The sequence below is a fragment of the Ursus americanus genome, chromosome 2, assembly GCF_024610735.1.
Source record: "Ursus americanus isolate L20-20 chromosome 2, mUrsAme1.1.p, whole genome shotgun sequence".
NCBI classification, from domain to species: Eukaryota; Metazoa; Chordata; class Mammalia; order Carnivora; family Ursidae; genus Ursus; species Ursus americanus.
In genome coordinates, this window is record NC_142128.1 from 100,435,047 (window position 1) to 100,462,158 (window position 27,112).

The window sequence follows — 27,112 nt, forward strand, 5'->3', positions numbered from 1 at the left end:
GTGAGACTGAGAGTCACGTGCTCTACAGAGTGGGCCAGTCGCATGCCCCTAAAGAGAAAGGTTAGTAATAATTCAATAGTAAGAAAAGGGATCTATCCCTGAGAATTCCGTCTTAACCATGTTTAAAAACCTCATATTGGTGGTTCTCTGGGTAATATTCTCTCTGTGCTTCTTCCTGCTGTCCTGGTTTTCTTGCCCCAGATGTGTTGTCAGAATTGTCCTGTCATGTTCTTAGTTCCCTTTTATTTGGATTTCTGCAGAAACCTGTTTACTAGTTAACCAGTCTTCACGCTCAGCGTGTACGTGGCAGTCTAAATAAAGCACACTAGCTATTATAGGAGCAATTGGTAGGAAATCATGTTTAGTTATAGTAAATATTTAAAAGGTCAGGTTTTTTTAATAACAGCTTTATTATTCTTTTTAAAGTGGTATTTATTTGAGAGTGAGACAGAGTGAGCAGGGGGAGGGGCAGAGGGAGAGGGAGAAGCAGGCTCCCCACTGAGCTGGAAGCCTTGATGCGGGGCTCGATCCCAGCACCCTGGGATCACGGCCTGAGCCGAAGGCAGACGCTTAACCATCTGAGCCACCCAGGCGCCCCATAAGCTTTCCAAATTTAAAGGAGACTTTATCCGACCAATATTTTATTTTCCTTGCAAATTCCGTAAGAAAATAAACTTTGAACATACAGTATGTCTAGTCCTTTGAGGTGAGAAACAATAAACTCATCAGGACATCTGGTAAAAATAGAATATAAATTAACTTTCAACTTCAAAATTAAATTAATTAAATAAAATTAAATATTTGTTAGGGTGGAGGCTGGGTGGGGATAAGGTAGATAAAATTACTTCTCCTTGGTGCTAAAAACACTAGGGGTTAGCAATGCAAACGTTCAGTTAGCTTCCTGTCATTAACCTGAAGCTTCAGAGAAAAATAAGGGAAAACAGTTATAAAGAATAAATGGAATGTATACCCAGAAAATTTATGACTCATAAATCTGAAAGAGCTGCTATATTTCGGAAGGTTTTTTAAAATATTAGTTCTGCAGATATGAAAAATAAAATCTCACATTATAATATCTGGGATTGTTCTGCAAAGATGGAATTAAATTGAATAATTTGTATTTGTCCCTGAAATGCTCTGTAAAATTCCACTTCACAAGTGATATACAAACTAGGATGAGTAACAGCTATGTTAAGATTAAAAGATAGTGGGGTCCCTGGGTGGCTCAGTCAGTTAAGCATCTGCTTTCAGTTCAGGGTCCTGCGATCGAGTCCCTGCATGACTGGGGGGGGGTTGTCCCTGCTCAGCGGGGAGTCTGCCTCTACCCCCCACTCTCGCACTCTCAGATAAATAAATAAATAAATAAATAAATAAATAAATAAATAAATAAATAAAATCTTAAAAAAAAAAGATAGCATGTGATTTTTACCACTCTACAAGGCGCTGTACATATCTTATATCAATATACCAGAACTGGCACAGTCTCTAAGGATATTTGCCAGATTTTGTTTACATTCTAGAACTAATCCCCAAATCACATATCATACACCTATTTCCTTTTTGATGATTCCACTTAAAGGTAGGGTTTGTTTGTTACATGTCATACAAAGGAGGTACTCTGAATAAACTCCATCCTGCTCCACCATTTGTTTGTAGTAAACACAGGTATCAAAAACATACCTTAACATACTTCTGATAGCACTAGTTGCTAGCATCTCTTCCAAAATCAACACAATTTGCGATAGCATCCGTTTTACCTGCTATTTTAAACAATTTAAATTTCAACTAAGTAAACATGTGATTTATGCTTTTCCTTCTTTGGGAAACAAACATCATTCTACGGTAATCTGAAACTTCTTGCCTTGTTCTTATCCTGTAAACCTGAATTCCAGGTTTACATTTAAGTGACAGTGCCTTGCTAGGAGAAAAAATACCATGGTACATTTTTCCTCCTGTTGTCTGGAAACATAATGAGTATATTTTTATTTTATTTTATATTTTATTTTACTTTATATTTTATTTAATATTTATTTTATCTTATTTTATTTTTAAAAGATTTTATTTTTTAGGGATGCCCAGGTGGTTCAGGCAGTTGAGTGTCTGCCTTTGGCTCAGGTCATGATCCCAGGATCCAGAGATGGAGTCCAGAGGGGGGCTCCTTGCTCAGCGAGGAGCCTGCTTCTTCTCCCTCTGCTTGCCGCTTCCCCTGCTTGTGCGTGCTCTCTCTCTGACAGGTAATAAATAAAATCTTTAAAAAAATTTTTTATTTTCTAGTAATCTCCACAACTAACATGAGGCACGAACACACATCCCTGAGATCAGGAGTTGCACACTAACTGAGCCAGCCAGATGTTCTGAAGGTGCGTGTTTTAAATATTTTATTACCAATGACCAGGTTATGTTTACCAACTGGAATTATTTTATTAAATGTTTGTTTTGCATTGTAATACTCAATCAAGATATTAACATGAGTAGAAGGTTGATTAATGACAACTTGGAGATCCCCTAAAATCAATCTGTTTCATCTTTCTATCTGTTTCATCTTTCTTTCTTTTTATTTTCTTTTTAAGAAATATTTTATTTATTTATTTGACAGAGAGAGAGAAGGAGCACAAGCAGGGGGAGGAGCAGAGGGAGAGGGAGAAACAGGTTCTCCACTAAGCAGGGAGCCCGACTAGAAGCTTGATCCCAGAACCCTGGGATCATGACCTGAGCCAAAGGCAGCCGTCCAAACAACTGAGCCACCCAGGCGCCCCTCTTCCTTCCTTCCTCCTCCCTCCCTCCCTTCCTTCCATCCAAGAGGGGCACCACCCAGGGAGAAATTTCTGTGCCTCTTCCTCCTCTTGTAGGACACCAGTGTTATTGGATTAGGGCCCCACCCTTATGGCTTCATTCAACCGTAACGGCCTCCTTGGAGACCATAGCTCTAAATACAGTCACGTTAGGGGTTAGGGCTTCAACCTATCAATTCTGGGGGGCACAATTCAATCCATAGCAATATCTTTCCATGATCTTTTTACTGTCTGTAGGCACTGTAGCAATGTTGCCTCTTTCTTGAGTTATTTGTATCCTTTTTTTTATATAAAAAGTTTTACTTATTTGTCAGTGAGAGAGAGCGCGTGAGAGAGAGTGCGTGCACACACAAGGGGCGGGGGCAGCAGGCAGAGGGAGAAGAGGCTTCCAGAGGAGCAGGGAGCCCAACACAGGGCTTGATTCCAGAATCCTGGGATCATGACCTGAGCTGAAGGCCGATGCTTAACTGACTGAGCCACCCAGGCGCCCCAGTTCTTTTATTCTAAAACAGGCATGGCTGCAGCCCAACATGTTGATGTATGTAATTTTCAATACCATCCAATTCAAAACATTTTCTAAACTTCCCTCAATTTATTCTTTGATCTACTGCCATTTAGCATTGCATTCGTTAATTTTCAAGCACAAAAGGTTTTTTTAATCTTTTAAAAAAAAGATTTGAGAGAGAGCGCTAGAGAGTGTGTGTGCACACGAGTGCTGTGGGAGGGGTAGAGGGAGAGAGAATCTCAAGCAGACTCCCTGCTGAGTGCAGAGCCCGGCTTGGGGCTCAATCCCAGGACCCTGAGGCTTGGGGCTCAATCCCAGGACCCTGAGATCATGACCTGAGCCAAAATCAAAGTAGGCTGCTCAACCAACTGAGCCACCCAGGTGCCCCAATCCTTTTTCTTATCAACTTCTAAGCTTATTCGTACTGTGATCAGAGAACATATTCTGGAAAAGTCTAATCATTCTGAAATTCGTTGAGATTTTATTTAGGGCCAGCATACAATTAAATTTTGTAAATATTCTATGTGAGCTTGAAAAGGATAGGTATCCTGCAGGTGGTAGGTATAACATGTCAATGTGATCAAGTTTGCTCACTGTGTTTTTGAAATCTATATCCTTATTAGATTTTTAAAAAATAACATTGATTTTTCAAAAGTTTTATTGAATCCAGTTGATTTTTTTTTTTTTTTTTTTTTTTTTTTAGTAAGCCCTATGCCCCAAATGGGGCTTGAACTCTTGATCCCAAAATCAAGAGTTAGTCAGGGGCCCCTCCTTATTAGATTTTTTTGACTAGTTGTTTTATCTATATAGTGGAAATGTCTTTTTCCTTTGAATTTTGCCAATTCTTGCTTTATGAATTTGGAAGCCATTATTATGTACATATAACTTTGAAATTATTTTGAAATACCTTTCATCATTAAGAAGCACACTTCTTTATATCCAGTAATACCTGTTGCCCTGAATTTTACTGTCAGGTATTACTACAGCTATCAGATCTTCTACTGCTATTTTATTTTATTTATTTATTTTTTTAAAGATTTTATTTATTTATTCGACAGAGATAGAGACAGCCAGCGAGAGAGGGAACACAAGCAGGGGAAGTGGGAGAGGAAGAAGCAGGCTCATAGTGGAGGAGCCTGACGCGGGGCTTGATCCCATAATGCCAGGATTACGCCCTGAGCCGAAGGCAGACGCTTAACCGCTGTGCCACCCAGGCGCCCCTCTACTGCTATTTTAAAACTCGGCACTGTATACATTTTCATACATTTAAAATTTTTTATTTTCAGGATACTTTAATATTAAATGTGTCTCTTATATGCATCATAGAGTTGGGGTTTTATTTTCATCCAGTTTGGCAATCTTTGCCTTTTATTCAGAAGATTTAGTCCACTTATATTTAATATTATTACTGATATATTTAGATTTAAATCTACCAACTTACTATTTCCCTTCTACTTGTCCCTGCTTGGTGTCATTTTTTTTCTTTCCTTTGTCTTTTTTTTTTTTTTTTAAAGACTGATTGAATATTTTTATTGTTCCATTTCCCTACCCACCTCACCCTGATTAGCTTGGTAGTTAGGCATCTTTTACTATCTTTTTTTTTTTTTTTAAAGATTTTATTTATTTATTTGACAGAGAGAGAGACAGCGAGAGAGGGAACACAAGCAGGGGCAGAGGGAGAGGGAGAAGCAGGCTTCCCGCTGAGCAGGGAGCCCGATGCAGGGCTCAATCCCAGAACGTTGGGATCATGACCTGAGCCGAAGGCAGATGCTCAACTGAGCCCTTCAGGCACTCTTCATGTTTTCTCTTTTACTTGAACAAAACCTTTATTAATTTCCTTTAGTATAGGTATTCTGGTAACAAATTCTATAAATTTGTCTTCAAATAGTCCTTATGTTACTTTACCTTGAAGGAATTTTCATTGGGTATAGAAATCTAGGTTGGTAGTAATTTTGTTTTAGCCCTATGAAGATGTCATTCCATTTTCTGTTCTCTATTGTTCTGTGGAGAAGTCAGATATCAAAGAAATTGTTGCCCAGTACCCATCTGGGGTCTGGGTATCTCATTTATTTTATTTTATTTTAATTAATTAATTGATTGATTTTTACTTGTTTAAGTAATCTCTGCATCCTATGTGGAGCTCAAACTCATGACCCCATGATCAAGAACTGCATGCTCTGAGGCAGCCAGGTGCCCCTGGCTCTGGGTATTTTAAATATTTTTTACTTTTTTTTTTTTTTAAAGATTTTATTTATTTATTCGACAGAGATAGAGACAGCCAGCGAGAGAGGGAACACAAGCGGGGGGAGTGGGAGAGGAAGAAGCAGGCTCCTAACGGAGGAGCCTGATGTGGGGCTCAATCCCAGAACTCCGGGATCACGCCCTGAGCCGAAGGCAGACGCTTAACCGCTGTGCCACCCAGGCGCCCCTAAATATTTTTTACTTTATGTTTAGTTTTTAGCAGCTTTACTATCATGTGCCTTTAAGTCCTTATCTTTTTACTTATCCCATTGAGATTCACAGGAGTTCCTGAATCTCTGGTCTATTATTTTTTGACCTTTTGGCACTTAAAATCTGTCTAAAAAATTCCATTATCTAGAATCTGCCAATTGTCTATACTTTCTTTTGGTTTGTTTTAGGGTTATCTCGTCTCCTCTTGTGTCTGAGATTTAAAATTGAGTGTCAGACACTGTATATTAAGAAGTTTAGAAATAATTTGAGTGTAATGTTATATTCCACCAAGAGGAATATTTACTTCTGGTGGGCTACTTAAGGGTCTCAAGTTCTATAATCACCTTAATTCCATTTTAGAGATGAGATCATTTGAAGCTGGGCCAATGTTGCCTTTTGGGGTTCCAACTCAGAGCAAGGAAGGTTTGCCAGCTTCCCCTAACCCTTGGTGGTCTCTGGACTCTAATTTTTGTCCTCCCTCCCCTTGTATACCTTTCAGGAATGCCACTCAGTTTCTCAGCTACCTTTTCTGAAAGTGTGGAAAACCCCCGAAGAAAAAAGCAATACTAAATGCCAGGTTCCCCCTTCTGAGTTTACCTCTTTTCCCAGATTCTATCCCTGTAATTCTTTAAGATCGAGTTAATGCTCTAGTGTCTTCAAGCAGGTGATTTTTATATTTTATTCCAGGGAAATGATTGTTCTCAACTATCTAGATTAGAAAGGTTAATCCAAATTACTAATCTGCCATTACTAAAAGCAGAAGCCTCAGATTTCCCCCAAATTCCATATGCAAATTCTTTAGAGGCACGTCTGTTTCCTTCTCTCTTTTTAACTTGGGTAAATGTCATGTTTACCCAGTTCTGTCACTAAGATGAAAACGGGGAATGAGGAAACAGACATTCAATCAATTCCTTTTAAGCAGTGCACCTCACTTCTGCATTCCTCCATCAAATGTGCAACTCTGGGGCCAGAGCCTCTTTAGGGTTCCAACATGCAGACTCCCAGCCATGTTCCATCTCTGCTGTGTTTCATCCAACACAGAAAATTTTTAAAATCTTGCAATCATTGTTAAACAGTCTGCTTCCATTTACTCTATTTATTTCTCTTTGTACATCTTATTTCATGTGAAATTGTAGGGGATAGGAAGAAAATGTGTCTTCAGCCTACCCCCTTAAACCAGAAAGTTTCATTAACTCTTTAAAATGTTCATATACTTTGGGGGCGCCTGGATAGCGCAGTCGTTAAAGCGTCTGCCTTCGGCTCAGGGCGTGATCCTGGCGTACCGGGATCGAGTCCCACATCAGGCTCCTCTGCTATGAGCCTGCTTCTTCCTCTCCCACTCCCCCTGCTGTGTTCCCTCTCTCGCTGGCTGTCTCTCTCTGTCAAATAAATAAATAAAAATCTTAAAAAAAAAAAAAAATGTTCATATACTTTGGCCCAGCCATTCTACTTTTTAAGACTCTATCTTACAGATAGACACAGATGAATGCACAAAACTATAGAGAGGAGGATATTGGTATAGCACCATTTTATTTATTTTTATTTTTAATATTTATTAATATTTAATATTTTATTTTATTAATATTTAATATTTATTTAAGTAATCTCTACACCCAGTCTGGGGCTCAAACTCATGACCCAGAGATCAAGCTAGTCATGCGCCTCACTTTAGCACGATTTCATTTATTTATTTATTTATTTATTTATTGAGACTCCATTTATTTATTTGAGAGAGAGAGAGAGTGAGAGCAAGAGAGCACAAGCAGGGGGAGCGGCAGAGGGAGAGGGAGAAGCAGGCTCCCCGCTGAGCAGGGAGCCCAATGCAGGGCTCAATCCCAGGACCTGGGCCGAAGGCAGATGCTCAACCGACTAAGCCACCCAGGTGCCCCTTTAGCTCTATTTTAGAAAAATAATGGAAATAATCAAAATACCTATTAATAAACTAAATTATGGTACAATACAGAAATTTTTAAAGATTGAATTAAGTTAATATAATGACAGAATTCAATTTGTTTAGAAAACAATTTTCAAAACCACACAGGACAGTATATGCATAGAAGAAGAAGTCCGTGTGCTTACCATATAAACATTTATAGCACATGCTAAGCTAAATAACATCCATCTATGGGGAAGGTACTATAAAGCACTACTGTTGTCATCGGTCTTACAGTATTTGAAGTTTTATAATGGGAATTGTTTTTAATCATAAATAAAACAAAACAAGTAATAAAACATATCAAGCCATCTAGACTTCTACAAAGTTCTCACATGCCAAGAGCCAAGCCAACATCAAATCAGGCCTCTATTCGAAGTAGGTAACACTAACCAGGTTCAGGCAAGCCCAGTACTTTAAGGTGTGGAACCTAGACACAGGGAAAAGTCCTCGCTAGGGATATGAAAGTGACATAATTAGACTATGCAGAAAGACGAAAGAGATGATAAAATGATTAGAAGAGATATAGGTGAAGAGCAATGAAAAGGCATTGAGAAAACGGCAGAAGTAGAACTGCTGGAAATCAAGAAAGGAATTAAGAGTCTAGTAGGAAAGAGGCAAGAATACACATTGTTATGTTTGGATGCATAATGGCAATACATTATAGCTAACTTTTTGCTATCTTTGAGAGCCTGTGTATCTGTCAATACTGTTTTCATATTGTGCCTAAATGAGTTAAGCTGGGACCAAGAAGCCTATTTTGTTTGTTTTTTTAAGCAGGCTCCAAGCCCACCTTGGAGCCCAATGCGGGGCTTGAACTCCCGACTTTGAGATCAAGACCTGGGATCAAGAGTTGGACACTTAACCAACTGAGCCACCCAGGCGCCCCAGGAAGCCTGTTTTGGTATCTGTACTACTAAATAGCAGGATGATCTTAGACTGAAATTCCTTGACATCTTTGGTCTTCAGTTTCCAATTCCATAAAATGGAGGTTCAAATTAGAAAATTCAAAGTCAAGTTCAGATAAAATGCCATCATCCTAAAAGAAGACTGTTCCTCTTTCAGCTGGGCATCCCTTATCCACCTGTCGGCCCGCACGCACTGGGGATGACGGATGCTATGACTCCCTAGGCCTGCGCTCAAGGCAGGTGCCGGCAACGAGCTGCGGCGCTTGCCCGGGTCTAGGACGGAGCTCTCCGTTACTTTCAAATCTCCATGTGGCCATTTGCAATCACTTGGAGACAGTACTTGGGATGAAATCTATTTGCCATCCTACAAATCCATAAGCAAGTTATGACTTTCAGTACAATTCAAAACCTTTCTTAGCGAATATTTTCTACATTAAAAAAAAAACTCTGATAATTCTCTCCTATGACAAAAACTGACTCTCATATTTTTGGACTGACTAGATTAACAGAATAGGATATGAAGCCCTGTCAAGATAACCCGAATATGCCAACTTATATATTTCTTGATTTATTTATTCTAAATCACTTTTAATAACCTCTGTTAACATGACTTCCTTAGTCAAGGCACCAGGGCTAGGAATCCTACATTCACGCAAACTGTCAAGAACCCAGCCCACCCGTTCATTAATCCTATCCAACCGGATAGGCAGTGGCATAATGAGGTCTGGGGTAATGAACTGCACTGTACTGCTAATTTACTTAGCATGTGTTTCGTATAGCAAGAGATAAAGATAGCAAGTGAGGATTTAAAAATAACATTTATCTCGTTTATCTCAAGGTTTTCTCCAAAAAAGTATTTTTAATTCCTTAGATATAGAAGTCCCCACCATTTTAAAAGTAGACAAATAAATAAAAAAGAGAAATATCCTTACCAATTTTTCTGCTTCTGTGTTCATTTCCCTTAATTTTTTGATATGTTCCTTTTTAATCATGAGAATTTTTGATAATTTGGTCTACAGACAAAGAAAAAGAGATGTTTTGGAATACAGGCATTTGAGTATAACAAACATCAAATTACCAATTTTCCACTAAGATATTTTAGCAGATTTTAGTGTTTCAATATAAATAAATATAGCACAGGCGTTTTTAAAAATAAATCTGATTGGCTAGCAGAAAAATATTTTCTTAAAATCCATTGTAACCAGAACATGTCGAAAGGACTCAGGAGTCAGTTTGAACAAGCTTTCACTGGCCCACATGGGACCATTCAGGGACCAGTAAGAATAGCCACTGCAATGGACGGAAGCACCAATATGTTAAAATGTATGAGTTCATACAGCTACTTAAAAAAAAATTAACCATTATTGGAGAATGCCAGTGACCAAACTCATTATTTTATAAGCTGGAAGACAAAGAGAAAGAATCACGTGTTTATCCTGCCTTTCCTATATGAACTATATGCCATTAGGTAACCAGATAATAGGTTAGGGGAAGCTTTTCTTCACAAAACTATTTCAGGGATACCTGGGGGCTCAGTTGGTTAAGTGTCTGACTCTTGACTTCTGTTGGGGTCATGGGATCAAGTCCCAGGACAGGCTCTGTGCTCATGATAGAGTCTGCTTGAGATTCTCTCTCCCTCTGCCCTCCCCTGTGCTCACACGCGCTCTCTCTCTAAATCAGTCAATCTTAAAAAAAAAGACTATTTCAGTTAGTAAATGAAGAAGGAGTGACAGAGCGAGAACAGTGCCATTTTGCAATCCTAATGAATGGCTGCATCTAGGCACTGACAATCAGTGGCAGCTAACTCTATATAAAAAACATAAAATAGCGTGGGTCTATCAGAACACAAAAGCTCCTATAAAAGTAATCACATAAAATAAATGAACAAAATAAAATCCCCAAATCTAATCAAACTTCTATATTCAATGAGCAATTTACATGAAATACAAAAGACAAAAGGACATGCTGAATGATACAAGGATTCAGTCAGTAAAATCCACCGTGGGAGACTCTCTGGGCAAATAATCCAGTTTCTCCAACAAGTAAGTTGTGTGGGGAAAAGAGCAGTCAATGGTTAAGGACAACTAGAAAATCTGAAGGCTGACTCAACGTTTGATGATATTAAGGCAATTCTGTTAACTTTTTAGATGTAATAATGGTGCTATAGTTAAGTTTCTTTCTTCTTCCCCCCCCCCTTTTTTTTTTTTGGTCATCTTTACACCCAACATGGGGCTCGAACTCATGACATGAGATTAAGAGTCACGTGCTCCTCTGGCTGAGCCAGCCAAGTGTCCCTTAGTTATGTTTCTTTGGGGAAAAAAAAAAAAAAGTCCTTACAGATACATAATAAAAGATTTACATATAAATGATACAATGTCTGGCATTTGCTTCCAAATAATGCAAAAGGGAGAGAGTAGGTGGAAGAACAGATGAAATAGAGCCAGCCGGGAGTTGCTGAGAACCGCTGTAGTCCGATGCTGGGCACACGGAGGAGCAGTAAACAATTCTGTCTGCTTTTGTGTGCTTTAAATTTTCAATAATAAAAAACCCTAAGAATTGGCCTAAGTCGATACAGGCAGAGGGCCTAGTAAGTAAGCTATGCCTCAAACTTATTACGGAACAGACTGTAGTTAGTTCTCGGCAGGCCCAGAGCTGGGGACAGGCCTCCCTTCTCTTCCAAGTTGTTGGATTTTTATGGAAATAGGATTCTTCAGAGGTGGAAGCAGTAAAAGATGGGATGAAGGCAACGGTTCCTTTTTTGTTTCTACTTCAGTGTTGTGTTGCTTGTTTTTGATAGAAAATCATGCTGTTTCTTTTTCATTCTTTTCAAAACTGAGTCCCCTTGAAGAAGGCAGATCAGTTTCTTTAGATTCTTCAAAATCCCTAACCCCAGGAAATAAAAAGTTTCCTCAAAAAGAAATTCACTGTAAACTTGAATTATGAAACTTGCTTTTTTTTTTTTTTTGAGAGCAAGCGGGGTGGAGGGTGGGAGGGCAGAGGGGGAAAATCTTGAGCAGGCCCCCCGCTGAGTGCAGACCCAGACATGGGGCTCAGTCTCAAGACCTGAGATCATGACCTGAGCAGAAATCAAGAGTTGGACACTTAACTGATGGAGCCCCCCAGGCGCCCCAAAACTTGCAAAAAAATTTTAATACTTGTTTTGTCATAAGAAAAAAAATATTAAGAACAGAAAAAAATAAAAATATGTCTACTTGAGGGGCCCCTGGATGGCTCAGTCAGTAGAGGGTGCGATTCTCAATCTCAGGGTCGTGAGTTTAAGCCCCATGTGGGGCGTAGAGCTTACTTAAAAAAAAAAAATCATATATATACACACGTGCACACACACATATGTCTACTTCAAAGCTTAATATTAACAAGAGCAGCCTGAGTTTCATAAAACCTTATATAGTACAAAAGACAAGTACGTAAGAGAACTTTTACTTTTACCTCTTAGATAGCTTAAAATAATAGTAAAAGTAGTGTTTTAAGTAGGCCTTATACCTAGTTTTTGAAATTAAAATTAAGCACTGAAACCAAATATTTCAGCACCAATAAAAATATCAGTACTTAGAGGTACTGTAGTAGTACTTAGCTTCTGACTCCCTCTGCTGGTGTCTCTCTCCCTCCCCCCTTCCCTTCCCTCCCCCCCCCACATACACACATCCCCAAAAAAACGTCATATTAGCTTTGTTTTTACTTCTCTACTTAAAAGAAAGAATTTCTTTAAAAAACAAGCGTCCTATTTGTGAAGAGGATAAGCCTTGGCTCTGTTCATAATTTCAACTTTTCATATAAAAATATCTTATCTACTTTGGAAACCAAAAGGCAAAAGAAATTCTGCACTGCAAGGATAACCAACGACATATGATCAAGGAATACAAAAAGCTATACAAACGCAATTAAATGATAAGATGTGTCCTTAAAATAACATCAATTGCAAGTGGTAACACGGAATATTTTATTGGGTTATGTTATAAATATATTTATTTATACTCTACCCCAAGCCAAAGTAGATTTCTTTTCAAAAAAGGAAAAGAAATCAAACATTATTAGACTATGATTCAAAGTAAAGGACTGATTTAATCTAATTTTCAAAGCAAACAGCTCATTACATTCTGATGAGTCAGTCTATTGAGGAATATTGTTCTACATAATAAATCTATACTTGTTTCAGGTGAGGCTTATATTTCTCAGTGTCTATATCACTAGTTAGCAAGCCAATGCATCGTAACTGCTCAGTTGACTGATAATTGCAGGATGCACTGAGGTTACTAAATAAAGGCCTTTATATTTACACAGGTTATTAACAGCTAACCATTCAGGTTTGACAGAGCATACGTTATAACGTTAGAGTCCTTAACATAGCAAAATAAAAATCAAACCCAAGAAGAGCTCAACAAAAAAGACCTCTAAGTCTTTTTTGGCTGTTATGACTTTTATTTCCTTAAGGTTTCTTTATTATTATTATTATTATTATTATATTATTATTATTATTGTTGTTGTTGTTATTATTTTTAGCGAGCGAGAGAGAACAAGAGCGAATGGGAGGGGAAGAGGGAGAGAGAGAATCTCAAGCGGACTCCTCGCTGACTGCAGAGCCCCATGCAGGGCTTGATCTCACAACGCTGAGATCACGACCTGAGCTGAAGTCAAGAGTCAGACACTCAACCTACTGAGGCACCCAGATGCCCTGACTTTTATTTTCACGCTTTGCTGGAAATAACAGGGTTCTTAAAACCAACACAATGGTTAAAAGGAAAAAAAAAAAGTAAAAATATTTGGTCATAGAAAAATTTTCAATTTTAATTAACACAAAAGACGTTGAGTTTTTTTCATAAGCAAGCCAAGATACTCAGCAATTCTTACCACTTGGATAAGGAATTCTACCGGAAAACCACCTAACGTTTCCGTGTCAGAGCCAGAAATTTTACTTCTCCAAGGTGACTGTCCTAGTAAAGGATCATTATCCTACGGGAATAAAAGGGAATCATTTAACCACTGACTGTTCAAAAGAAAGCATTTTATTTTTAGATAAAAAGTAAATCCAATTATAATTAATATTACATTAAAAATCTTACAAAAAGGAAAATATTTCCAGAGTTGAAGCAACTATTTACTTATTTTATTTAATAACTGACAACTTAAAATAATGTAGCTACCTCCCGAAGTTGCTGTAATAGATGTCTATTTCATAAAAACATAACTCACACTCATAATTATCACTTCAACTACTGATGACATTTAAAAAATATTATTTACTGTAATCGGTGACTGGAGAGGAGGGGTATAATGTAACCGTGGTGGAGTCATGAAGAATCGAGAAGGCCGCTGTTTTTGTCCAAAGGCAGCAATTGGCATCGTCTCGTGAGGCTCATTACTCTTCGAGAAAAGAGAAAAGTCCACAAGTCTTGAAGAACTTTACTGATCATCTTAGCCTTATACCCGTGACATTGCAGCTGGAAATACCACCAGCTCATGTGTTATATTTATCACAGAATCTATTATCCTACAAAGGTCAAAGGGCTTAAAACGTAAGTCAGAGTATGAAAATCCTACTTTGCTATCAAAAGGTTGAACTCACAAAACAGAAGAATTAAGAAAAGAAAAAGACCACCGGATGGAAACACTTAGGAAATGAAACGTCCTGTCGCCGCCGGTGCTTGCCGTGAGCTGAAGGCCGGCTGGGTGTTGCCTACTGTGCGCTTATCCGGCCGGGGTATATTTGGGCGATCTCATCAAGGAAATCACATTAATGAACGGGAAAAGCAATTTTCCTCTTTTGATGGGGGGGTTGAAAGACTGCATCCTTTAAGGAAAAACACTTAGGGTTGGCGTCCTTTGCTCTACAAACGTAGTTCGAATTTTCTTTCTCTCCTATTTTTCCTCTCTAAAAAGTATGTTTGATAAGGAAAGCCTCACAATAAACAGTCTTAATTTTTAAAAGGTACGTATCAGAAAAAGAAGATTCTTCTACATTTGCACTAAGGAGATAAAGAAATTTTGATGTTTTTAAAAGATTTTATTAATTCATTTGAGTGAGAGACAGAGCACAAGCAGGGGGAGCGGCAGAGGGCAGAGGGAGAGGGAGAAGCAGACTCCCCGCTGAGCAGGGAGCCCGACATGGGACTCAATCCCAGGACCCGGAGATCATGACCTGAGCCGAAGGCAGATACTGAACCAACTGAGCCACCCAGGTGCCCATAAACCTTAAAAATCAAATGTATAACAAAGAAATGAAAAAAGGAAGGTTAAAAGTGAACAATTCAATTTCCATAATGCTTAGTGGCAAACAATTCTGTTATAAAGAGTTCATTATTGAGGCGCCTGGCCAGCTCAGTCAATACAGCATGCGATTCTCGATGTGAGTTGTGGGTTGTGAGTTCCAGCCCCATGCTGGGTGCAGAGAGGACTTCAAATCTTTAAAAAAAAGTTTACTATTCAACTTTTAAAAATCTTTATTAGATTGCAGAGTTGTCTTAGTTCTTAAAATTATTTCGACTTATTAGAAAGGTGCATAAGTCTCATGACACTGCTAAATCAAACATGATTGTGAAGTAATGGCCTAGTAGTTTAAAGCATTGATCCAAGAATTCAAAAGATCCGGATTCTGGTCTTAGCGTGCCAGGAAACCAGCTCTAGAGACTTGAATAAATTACTTAATGTACTATGTCTTAAGTTTCATTATGCAAAAAGTGAAGGTAATTAAAAGCCACCCTGCATAATTCTGAGGATAAAACAGGAGAACAAATCCTAATGTACAAGATGTTACTTCATACTTTTAAAATCATTTGGCATGGCGACCATAGTTTAACAACACAGCTGGAATAAAAGTGCCATGTCGCTTATTCCCCAAGGTTATTTAGTGAGCAGTGATCAGCTCTGTCACACTAAAATGCTGTGTGGATAAGGTACAATGGATGATGTTCACTTCTAGACAACGTTGAAGACTTGAGCACACTTCTGGTCAAGGCGCCTAGGAGGCAGGCCTGTGAACTCCTAAGGATCGCTTCCTCCATGACCTGAAGTCTCGATTCTACCACAAAATACAGTCTGTAGAAAATTCTACACAACACAGTTTTTTGGTTTGCTTTTTCTCAGATTTTTAAAAATTTTTGAGGCACCTGGGTGGCTCGGTTAAGCGTCCACCTGATCCCAGGGTCTTGGGATCAAGCTCTGCATCGGGCTCCCTGCTCAGCAGGGAGCCTGCTTCGCCCTCTGCCTACTGCTCCCCATGCTCGTGCTCTCTCTCTCTCTCTCCCTCAGATAAATAAAATCTTAAAAAAAAAAAAAAGATTTTTAAAATTTTTAAGTAATCTCCACACCCAACAGGGGGCTCAAACTCACAAGCCCAAGATCAAGAGTCATGTGCTCTACCGACTAAGCCAGCCAGGCACCCCATATAAAATATTTACTAGGCATAAGACACAAGTGCATTATGAAATACTTACAAGAACTTCGTAGTCAGGGATGGTATGGGTTCCAAGCCCTGCCCTATCAAAAGTTACTCTATAAGTAGCATTAAAAGTGTCCACAGCATCTATCTGTCCAGTGAAGAGACCATCATGAACACCACGTAATCGAGCTGGGAAAAGAAACAAGAAGGCATTAAGATATTTGGAAGATACAACGAATTGTCAAATATAAAACTGCTCTAAGCATGCAATTTAAAATGTAGAAAGTATAGTATCATTGTTTATTCTAGTTTCAAATAAAGCATGTACTTCCTTTTAGGTTTAGAGAAACAACAGAATCTTTAAACTACAACTATAAATGATGATGGCGGGGCGCCTGGGTGGCTCAGTCAGTTAAGCGTCTGCCTTCAGCTCAGGTCATGAACCCAGGATCCTGGGATCAAGTCCCACGTTGGGCTCCTGCTCTGCAGAGAGTCTGTTTCTCCCTCTCCCTCTGCCTGCTGCTCCCCCTGCTTGTGGTCTCTCTCTCTCTGTCAAATAAATAAATAAAATCTTTTTAAAAATGATGATCACTAATTAGGTAAATGAATGAAATCATATTATCTACAGGGAAAATTTATTTTTAAAGATTTTATTTATTTTTTTGAGAGAAAGAAAGAGAGCACACACAAGCAGGGGAGGGGGCAGACGGAGAGGGATAAGCAGACTCCCAGCTAAGCAGGGAGCCCGACATGGGACTCTATCCCAGGATCCTGGGATCATGACCTGAGCTGAAGGCAGATGCTTAACTGACTGAGCCACCCAGGCGCCCAAGGGGAAAATATTTTTAAATCACTGCTTTAAACCCCAAATTGAAAAAAAAAAAAAGTCAACAGAAGAACTTTGGTTATTATATTCAAGTGAGACTAGGAGCAGTTCGGGGCACCTGGGTGGCTCAGTTGTTAAGCATCTGCCTTTGGCTCGGGTCATGATTCTGGGATCCTCTGATCAAGCCCTGCATCAGGCTCCCTGCTCAGCAGAAAGTCTGCTTCTCCCTCTCCCACTCCCCCTCTCTCGCTGCCTCTCTCTCTGTCAAATAAATAAATAAAATCTTAATTAAAAAAAATAGAAAGAAACACTAGGAGCAGTTCAACTATCAAAAAAAGACCAGGATGATGTTCAGATAAGGTTAATATACCAGGCCTAAGACTGCGATCCTTAGAAAGGCCCGCCTGCAAGGCTGGCATCTAGGAACTTGAATTTCAGGAGTGCTCCCACTGTTCCAGTATTAACAGAGGTGTTGTACTGCGCCTGGACTGTGATTGTCAAAGACAACCATTTCGAGGTTCTGGAAAGGGACCAAATGCAAAAAACAATTAAGAAATGTTTACTGTTGGGGCATCTGGGTGGCTCAGTTGGTTGGGTGTCCAACTCTTGATTTTGGCTTGGGGTTGTGGGATCTCGGGGTTGTGGGATCAAGCCCCACATCGGGCTCCATACTCAGTGGGGAGCCTGCTTCTCTCCCACTCCCTCTGCTCCTCCCCTCATGCTCTCTCTCAAATAAATAAATAAATCTTTAAAGAAAAAAAAAAAAAAGAAACACTTACTGTTAAAAAACGGCTAAAGCTTCAGGTCGGGACAGGGGAAGTCAGTGGCCTTCTTGTGTGAGGCTATTCACACCCTCACCATCACCACGACCTTGGTTGGTAAGAATTGTTTTACTAGTGAAGGGCTGTCATGAAAACAGGAGTGTGATTGCCAGAAGGGGCAGAGTCAGTGTGGACCAATGGGTGAAACCTGTGACCCTGAAAGTGGTAAACTTGATCAGGAGAGAATAAGAGAAGCCCCCAGTTTTCTAAGCCCAAGGTGTAGTCCTGGCTGACGTGAGTGGCAGAACAGGGAGATCGTGGAAACTAAAGAGCCGTCAAGGGCTGAAAGCTCTCCATAAATCTCTAGCTAACTGGAAAACTATGTGAATGGGAAGAGAAGATGCAGGCAAACTGGTAAAAAGTAAAAGCTAAGGTTCACTTGAAAACTGACAGCAACTTTGTATGTATTTCCCAACTCACACACAGATCAATCTGAGGCCTTTCTTATGAAGACGCTTGCTCACAACCTCTGCCCAGGTCGCTGGTTGATCACTAAGTTATACGGACACAGGTGCAACTCCTAGGAAGCCAAGCTTAAAAATACAAGAATGAAAAAACTGAGCAGAACATCAGTGGCTGCACAAGACAAGTTACTAAAGCAAACACAACTATCAAAAATAATAGAAGGCAGAGTTACTACAATCATTATCTAAAATGTCAAGTTTTTCTTTCTTCTTCTTTTTTAAAAGATTTTATTTATTTGACAGAGAGAGAGGCATCGAGAGAGGGAACACAAGCAGGGGGAGTGGGAGAGGAAGAAGCAGGCTCCCCGCCGAGCAGAGAGCCCAATGCGGGGCTCGATCCCAGAACACTGGGATCGTACCTGAGCCGAAGGCAGATGCTTAATGACTGAGCCACTCAGGCGCCCCTAAAATGTCACATTTTCTACCAAAAATGACTAGACATGTAATGAAATAAAAAAGCATGACTCTTACTCAGGATAAAAAGGGTATTAAGTAGAAATTGACAGAAATGACAGATTTAGCGAAGGCTTCAAAAGTAGATACTGTAACTATGATCAGAGAATTAAAATAAAGATGACAATACTTGATAGGACATCTCAACAAACAGAACCTACAAAAGAACCAAATGAGAATTCTCGAGGTAAAGAGCAAACTTGAGATAGCAGAAGAAGCAGTGAATGTTTCAAATAATGTATTGTAGAAGTCTGGACTATGACCTATTAAGAAGAAACCAACAGAAATTACGCAATCCAAAGAACAGAGAGAAAAAGATTGGAAGAAAGAGAACAGAGCCTCAGACACCTACGGGAAGATATCGGGTTACCAACATATTTGTAATGAAAGTCCCAAAAGACAGAAAGAAGCAGAAAATATATTTGAAGAATTGATGGCCAAAAATCTCCCATATTTGATTAACAAATTAACCTACCAATGCAAGAAGCTCACTGAACTTTCAAAGAGCTCAATGAAATACAAAGAGCATCAAACCTAAAACATCGTAGTGAAATTCCCAAAATCCAAGGACAGAGAGAGACTATTGAAAGCATCAAGAGAAAAATGACATCACATATAGAAGAAGAGCCACACAATTAACAGGTACATCTCACTAGAAACTATCTCCTCAGAAGCAAGGAAGGTCAGAGGGCAGCAGAGCAATACATTCAATGTGCCAACAAGAAAAAACAGGCAAGAATTCTGCATCCCATGAAACTATTCTTCACAAATGTAGGAGAAATAAAGACATTCTCTGATAAACAAAAATGTAGAGAATCTGTTGCTACTAAACAAATTAAGATGAAATACTAAAAAACACCCTTTGGGATAAAAGGAAATACCAGACATTAACTAAAATCCACAGTGAGGAAAGAAGAACACCAGAAATGGTAAATATGTAAGTGCACATAAAAAGCTATGTGTACAATACACACACACACAGAATTTTTCCCCCTGTTCTCTTAATTTCATTTTAAAAACAAGATCACTTAAAGCAATAATTATAATACTGACTTCCCAGGTTTATCACAGACATAAATGCAATATAGATGACGATGACAGTAAAAAGGAAATGGGAAGAAATGGTGATATACTGAAGCAAAGTTGCTATATTTTACCAGAAGTCAGTAATTAACCTTTGCTAGGTTGCGATATGTTAAAAATGCATCATATTGCTTAGAGCAAACACAAACACACACACACCTCAAAAAATAACAAAAGAAAAATTAAAATTGTATAGTAAAAAATATCTGTTTAACACAAAAGAAGGCAGCAAACGAGGTACAAAGGAACATAAGAGACGAGACATACTGTAAACAAACAGCAAAGGCACGGACATAAACACAACCATATCAACAATTACATGAAACGTGAATGGACTAAAAACTCATCAAAAAGCAGAGGTTTGCAGACTGGATTTAAAAAAAAGCAAGACTGAACTATATGCTGTCTATATATTTCTAAATGTCTGAGACATGCTTTAGATTCAAAGACACAAAGAGGCTGAAAGTGACAAGATGGAAGAAGATGCGCCAGGGTAACAATCATTGTAGGAGTCGTGGAATGGCTATACTAGTAACAGACAAAAATAAAAATTAGGAATATTACTAGAAACAAAAAAGGACATTTCATAATGACGAAAGGGTCAATATATCAGGAAAATATGACAAATATAAATGTGTATGTACACCTTAATAGAGCACCGAAATACATAAAGCAAAAACTGACAGAATGGTAAAACAAAACAGATTTTAGTATTTCTTTCTCAGTAATACAACAATGAGACAGAAAATCAATTAGTGTATAGAAGATATGAACAATACTCTCAACCACATGTCTAACTAACATATATGAATACTGACCCAACTGTCCTCTGAAACACACATGGGACATTGTGTAAGACAGACCATCTGTTAGGCTATAAAACAAGTCTCAATAACTTTATTTTTTTTAAGATTTTATTTATTTATATGTCAGAGAGAGAGAGAGTGCGCGCACAAGAGGGAGAAGCAGGTTCCTCGCTGAGCAGGGAGTCCAATACAGGACTCGACCCCAGAACCCTGGGATAATGACCTGAGCCAAAGGCAGACACTTAACCAACTGAGGCACCCAGGCGCCCCCGAGTCTCAGTAACTTTAAAAGAACTGAAATCATACAAAGTACATCCTCAAACCACAACAAAATCATGTTAGAAACAATGAGTCTTCACCAAAAAGCACTTGGGTATGTAAAATAATCTGAGAGAATACTTGTAAAATGAAAAATGTAAGAATTTAAATATAAAGCAACTAACTCTCTTTTTCTCAAGGGAAAATTGGGAGGGAGGACAAGCTTATATTTTGGCATATATTGTGGGACTAAATACACCAAACTTTAGAGGAAGAAATATAAAATTGGGGGAGTGGGGTTTCACCTCTGCACTTCTGGGGATTTTTTTTTTTTTTGAGTATGTATTACTTTCATAAATCAAGAAAAAAAACTATTGCCACATTCTTAATAGATTATCTGCAGATGATCCTTTTTTTTTTTTAAGATTGTATTTATTTATCTGAGACAGAGAAACAGAGATAGTGAGAGAGAGCATGAGCAGGGAGGAGAGGGAAAAGCAGGCTCCCCGCTGAGCAGGGAGCCTGATGTGGGGCTCGATCGCAGGACTGACACCGGGATCGTGACCTGAGCCCAAGGCAGACACTTAGCTGACTGAGCCACCCAGGTACCCCTGCAGATGACATTTATGCCCCTCTTCCACAGATCTGTATCTAAAGTACAAGTCAGGCTCCCCTATTATTACAGGAGTATCTATCTGTTCAAGCGATGATTAACTTCTATTCAGTTTTTTTTTTAAAGATTTTATTTATTTATTTGACAGAGAGGGAGACAGCCAGCGAGAAAGGGAACACAAGCAGGGGGAGTGGGAGAGGAAGAAGCAGGCTCCGAGTGGAGGAGCCTGATGTGGGGCTCGATCCCATAATGCTGGGATCACGCCCTGAGCCGAAGGCAGACGCTTAATGACTGAGCCACCCAGGCGCCCCTAACTTCTATTCAGTTTTACTTAACTGGTTCAAAAACTTTAAAAATATTTTGTTTTAAACTTCTTTGTCTCTAATGTAGCAGCTTTCTCCTTAACAGTCATTTCTTTTTTATTTTTTTAAGACTGATTTATTTATTTTAGAGAGAGAGAAAGAACATGCACATATGAACGGAGAGAAGGAGAGAGACTCTCAAACACATTCTGCATTGAGTCCACAGCCCAACTCGGGGCTCGATCCTACCACCATGAGATCATGACCTGAGCCGAAACCAAGAGTTGGACTCTTAACCAATGGAGCCACGCAGGGGTCCCCTTAACAATCATTTCTGTATGGGATCACTGTGCTGTGCTGACAATGCAAAGCTAAAAAAAAATCAAAAACAAAAGCAGCAACCTACGTTAGTATACATGATCACTCAGGGAAGAAAGTAGACTCTAGGTCAGAAAGCCAAGTTCAGGAAAATAAGAAAAGACATCCCCGTGTCAGGCTCCCTGCTCAGCGGGGAGTCTGCTTCTCCTTCTGTCCCCCATCCCTCTCTCTCTCAAATAAATAAAATCTTAAAAAAAAAAGAGAGAGAGAGCATGCATGAGCGGGGTGAGGGGCACAGGAGAGGGAGAAGCAGGCTCCCGCAGAGCAGGGAGTCTGACGCGGGGCTTGATCACAGGACCCTGAGATCATGACCTGAGCCGAAGGCAGATGCTCAACCGACTGAGGCACCCAGGCGCCCCAAGATGCAGTTCTTGAAGCACAGCAGATGGTTTGCTGGTAATGTGGTGAATATACCTAATGGCATCCCGAAAATCTAGAAAGTAATTTCATTACAGACATCAAGGGGCAGCTTTAAAGATTATGGGTCAGGACCTCGGCTATGCGCTAGCACTCAAGAGTTTGGGTTAACAAGAAACTGTCAAATCTTAACTCTATTTATTGCTGTAAATCCTGTTTTTCCTGTTTGTCTGATGGTCTCTTTCCCTTTACCCCTTTGACTTAGACAAATTACATTACCTTTGGGACACTTCAGACTCTTACAGTTTCCTAACAAATTATTTCAAATCTTTTTTTTTTTTTTTTTTGCTAGTTGTCCTCATTTTAATGGTCACGGCAGAAAGCCTGATGTGGACCCCACACATGGGAACGGTAGTGAGCCTTCACCAAGCCAGCGCGAATGAATGTAGGTTCTCAAACCCAGGACAAAACGCTGGGTGGATGCCAGGGAGAGGATCCAAACGCCATGGTGGGAAGACTGTGGGAAGTCACTGTGGGTTCCAGGTGGGATTATGGAAGGGGCTGAGGAAGAGGGGCAGCCTACCAGTTATAGGGGGAGTGAAGTGCTCCCCATGCGGCAGATGAACAAGGCAGGGGAAGGACCCCTCACCCCGGGGCTCGGGTGGCCCCACAAACTTTTCAGAACATCTTTGCTGAGGCCTGGGTCCCACCCTTGGCTTGAGCTGCGAGTGCCTGCGAGTTCTCTGACTGCACAGCGTGCTAGTTCTAGAGCCATTCGGAGTAATGGACACCTAATGAACAATTTCCTGTATGGTGTGCTACACTGTGGTGTCTAGACATTTCCCCAAAACTTCTCCACTACTCGGCTTTCCCATCATGTTGAGCACCTTGGTGTTGATCAGAAATCCTCTGCTCTTCCCTCTGCACTAGGAGCCATTTACAAAGTCCAGTCACTTTTTACCTGCCTGCTTTGCTCTTACAGCAAATATGCTTTTAAAATTCATTTTGTTATTGTTTGGGGGGAAGAAATCAGTCTACTACTACTTGTTCACTAAAAAATTTTTTGCAGTAAGGAATGTGGAATTTTGTTTGTTTATAGCACTTTTCTTTCTAGGTAAAATTTATATACAGTGAAATCTAAATTTAAGTGTATAATTCTATAAATTATGGCAAATATCCATGTAAAACAAACCTTTATCAAGTCACAGAATATTCCTATCATTCCGGAAAGTTCCCCCTTCCCAACCAATCCCTTCTTCAGCAGAACTGCTTTCCTGGTATTTTTCTGCCATGAATTAATTTTGCTCATTCTACAACTTCATAGAAATGAAAACCTAACGATATGCATTCTATGGTTTTCAGCCTCTTTTACTCAGCATATTGTCGGAAGTTAATCTATGTGTCAGTAGTTTCTCTTAATTACCAATTTATATTCCATCATAAGAAAATACTACATCTATCCATCTTCCTGTTGTTAAGTTGACTTCAGGTTTTGGCTTTAAAATTATGAACATTCTAGCACATAGCTATCCATCTATGGACAGCTGTTTTCACTTCTCTTAAGTAAATACTTTGGAGGAGAACAGCTGGATCATAGGGCAGGCATAAGTTTAATTTTGTAAAACAGTGCCAGACTTTTCTCCAAAGTGGTAGACCATTTCACAACGCCACCAAAAGAGGCCAGGAATTACGGTAGCTCTGCATCCCTGACAGCCCTTGGTGTTACTAGCTGTTTCAGTGTTAGCCATCCTGGGGGTGGGGGGTGGTACTTCACTGTGCTTTTAATGTGCATTTTCCTGATGATGTTGAGTACTTTCTCATGTGCTTCTGCACCATTCATATATCTTCCTTTGGGAAGTGTCTATTCAAGTGTTTTGTCTAGTTATTTGAACCAGACTGTCTTTTTATTACTAACTTACAGAGTTCTTAATAATTTCTAGATACAAGTCTTTTTTCGGATATACATTTTGGAAATATTTATTCCCAATATGTGGCCTGCCTGCCTACTTATTTTCTTAATGGTGGCTTTTAATGAGCAAAAGTTTTTAAGTTAAGCCTAAAAATCATCTTTTTTTGTTATTTTGTCAGATCCAAGAAATTTCTGCCTACTTACGAATCACAAGGATATTTTCCTGTGTTTACTTATAGAAGCTTTATAATTTTAGCTTTTATGTTTCGCTCTTTGGTCCATCTCAGGTAAAGTCTTTTTGTGTGGTGTGAGGAAGCATCAAGGTTCATATGGACATCTAATTGCTCCAGCATTGTTGGAATGCCCTTCCTTTCCACTGAAATGCTTTGATGACGTAGGAAGTCAATAGCACATATGTGTGGATCCACTTCTGGGTTAGGCTGCCCTTCCCATTTCCATATAAACATTAGAATAAGCATATCAATTTCAATTTAAAAAAAGAAAATGTCTGCTGTGATTTGGACTGTCTGCCTCAACAGGTCAATCTTGGCAGAAATGACTTTTTTTTTTTTTAAGATTTTATTTATTTGAGAGAGACAGAGAGAGAGGAGGGACAGAGGGACCCTGGGATCATGATCTGAGCTGAAGGCAGACACTTAACCGACTGAGCCACCCAGACGCCTGCCATTGGAATGTTCACAGGGACTGCACTGGGTCTACAGATGGCTTTGGGAAATATGGACAGTCGAACCATGTCGAGAATGTAAATCCTTGAGCATGAGGTATCTTTCCATTTATTTGTGTCTTCAGTTTCTTTAATCAATGTCTTATAGCTTTCAGTATATAGATTTTTCACTTCCTTAAATTTATTCCTAAGTATTTTAGTGTTTTTGATGCCATCATAAATGGGATTTTTTTCTTATTTTCTTTTTCAAGTATTTTGAACATTAGCGTATAGAAATGCAACAATTTTTGTATATAGATTTTATATCCTGCAGCTTTACTGAATTTATCAGTTCCAATAGTTTTTGGGTGGAGTCTTCAGGGTTTTCTATATATATGATCATTTCATTTGTAAATAGAAACAATTTTAATTCCTCCTTTCTGATCTGGATGTCTTTGCTTCTTTTTCTTGCCCAACTGCTCTGGCTAGGACGTCTAGTACTACGTTGGTGAGAGTGGCTACCCTTGTCTTATTCCTGATCTTAGAGGGAAAGCTCTCAATGTCTCCCTGTTGAGTATGATGTTAGCTGTGGGTTTATTCTCTAGTTTCTTAAAATGCAAATTTAAATAGTTTTTTAAAAACATGTAAGCACTTTTTTCTGATATAAGCATTTAAAACTGTAAATTTCCCTGCAACTACTGTTTAGTGCACCCCACGAATTTTTACATGCTGTATTTTTATATTAGAAGTATTTGCTATTTTCCCTTGAACTTTCTCTTTTTACATAGGAGTTATTTAGAAGTAGAATCCTTGGGGCGCCTGGGTGGCACAGTCGTTAAGCCTCTGCCTTTGGCTCAGGGCGTGATCCCAGCGTTCTAGGATCGAGCCCCACGTCAGGCTCCTCCTCTGGAGGCCTGCTTCTTCCTCTCCCTCTCCGACTCCCCCTGCTTGTGTTCCCTCTCTTGCTGGCTGTCTCTCTCTGTCAAATAAATAAATAAAATCTTAAAAAAAAAAGATAAAAAAAAAAAAAAAAGAAGTAGAATCCTTAATTCCCAAATATTTGAATGTCTTCAGGATTCACTGTTTCACTTTCTAATTAAATTCTGTTGTGTTCAGAGAAATTCTATGTATGATTTCAATCTCGTAAAATTTATTGACATTGCCAGCAGATGGTCTGTTTTGAGAAACAAATCATGTGCATGTGCAAGGAATCTGTATTCTACAGTTTTGCGGCTTAGTGTTCAAAAATATCAATTGGATCTGGGCGCCTGGATGGCTCAGTCGGTTAAGCGTCTGCCTTCAGCTGAGGTCATGATCTCAGGGTCCCTCTGTCCCTCCTCTCTCTCTCAAATAAATAAATAAAATCTTTTAAAAATGTATCAATTGGGGGCACCGGGGTAGTGCAGTCGTTAAGTGGCTGCCTTCGGCTCAGGGCGTGGTCCCGGTGTTCCGGGATCGAGCCCCACATCGGGCTCCTCGCTGGGAGCCTGCTTCTTCCTCTCCCACTCCCCCTGCTTGTGTTCCCTCTCTCGCTGGCTGTCTCTCTCTGTCGAATGAATAAATAAAATCTTAAAAAAAAAAATGTATCAATTGGACCATCGTAATTGACAGTGTTTTTCAGATTCTCTATATTTGTACTGATTTTTTTTTTTAAAGATCTTATTTATTTATTTGACAGAGAGAGAGGCAGCGAGAGAGGGAACACAAGCAGGGGGAGTGGGAGAGGAAGAAGCAGGCTTCCTGCGGAGCAGGGAGCCCGATGCGGGGCTCAATCCCAGGTTGCTGGGATCGTGACCCGAGCTGAAGGCAGACGCTTAATGACTGAGCCACCCCAGGCACCCCTGTACTGATTTTTTTTTCCTCTTCTCAGTTACTGGTAGAGAGGTGACAAAATTTACAACTATGACTGTTGATTTGTATATGACTTCCTTCAGTTGTCTCAGTTTTTGCTTTAAGTAAAGTTCTGTTATGAAGGACTTACTAATGAATGTATATTAGGATTGTTGCATTTTTCTGCTGATTGACCTTTTTATCATTACCAAATATTCCTCTCCCCCTCTCTCTGGTAATACGCCTTGTCTTGAAATCTATTTTGTCTAATGTTAATATAGCCAGTTCAACTATCTAGGGTCAATATCTGCATGGCGTATCTTTTTTACCCTTTTGCTTTTAATCTATCGGTGATTTTATATTTTA

The 27,112-nt window shown here is 39.4% G+C and overlaps 1 protein-coding gene across 5 annotated transcripts in view; it reads right to left on the reverse strand.

The window, feature by feature from the left end:
* LIN9 (lin-9 DREAM MuvB core complex component) overlaps positions 1-27,112 on the reverse strand; it is a 64,130-nt gene that overhangs the window by 10,101 nt on the left and 26,917 nt on the right. For all 5 annotated transcript variants that reach the window (XM_045796711.2, XM_045796685.2, XM_045796706.2 and 2 more), the window contains 4 exons: positions 16,038-16,171; positions 13,849-13,968; positions 13,456-13,557; positions 9,522-9,602 (listed from right to left, as the gene is read on the reverse strand). In XM_045796711.2, coding sequence (XP_045652667.1) covers positions 9,522-9,602; positions 13,456-13,557; positions 13,849-13,968; positions 16,038-16,171 — 437 coding nt within the window. The remainder of the gene's footprint in view (positions 1-9,521; positions 9,603-13,455; positions 13,558-13,848; positions 13,969-16,037; positions 16,172-27,112) is intronic.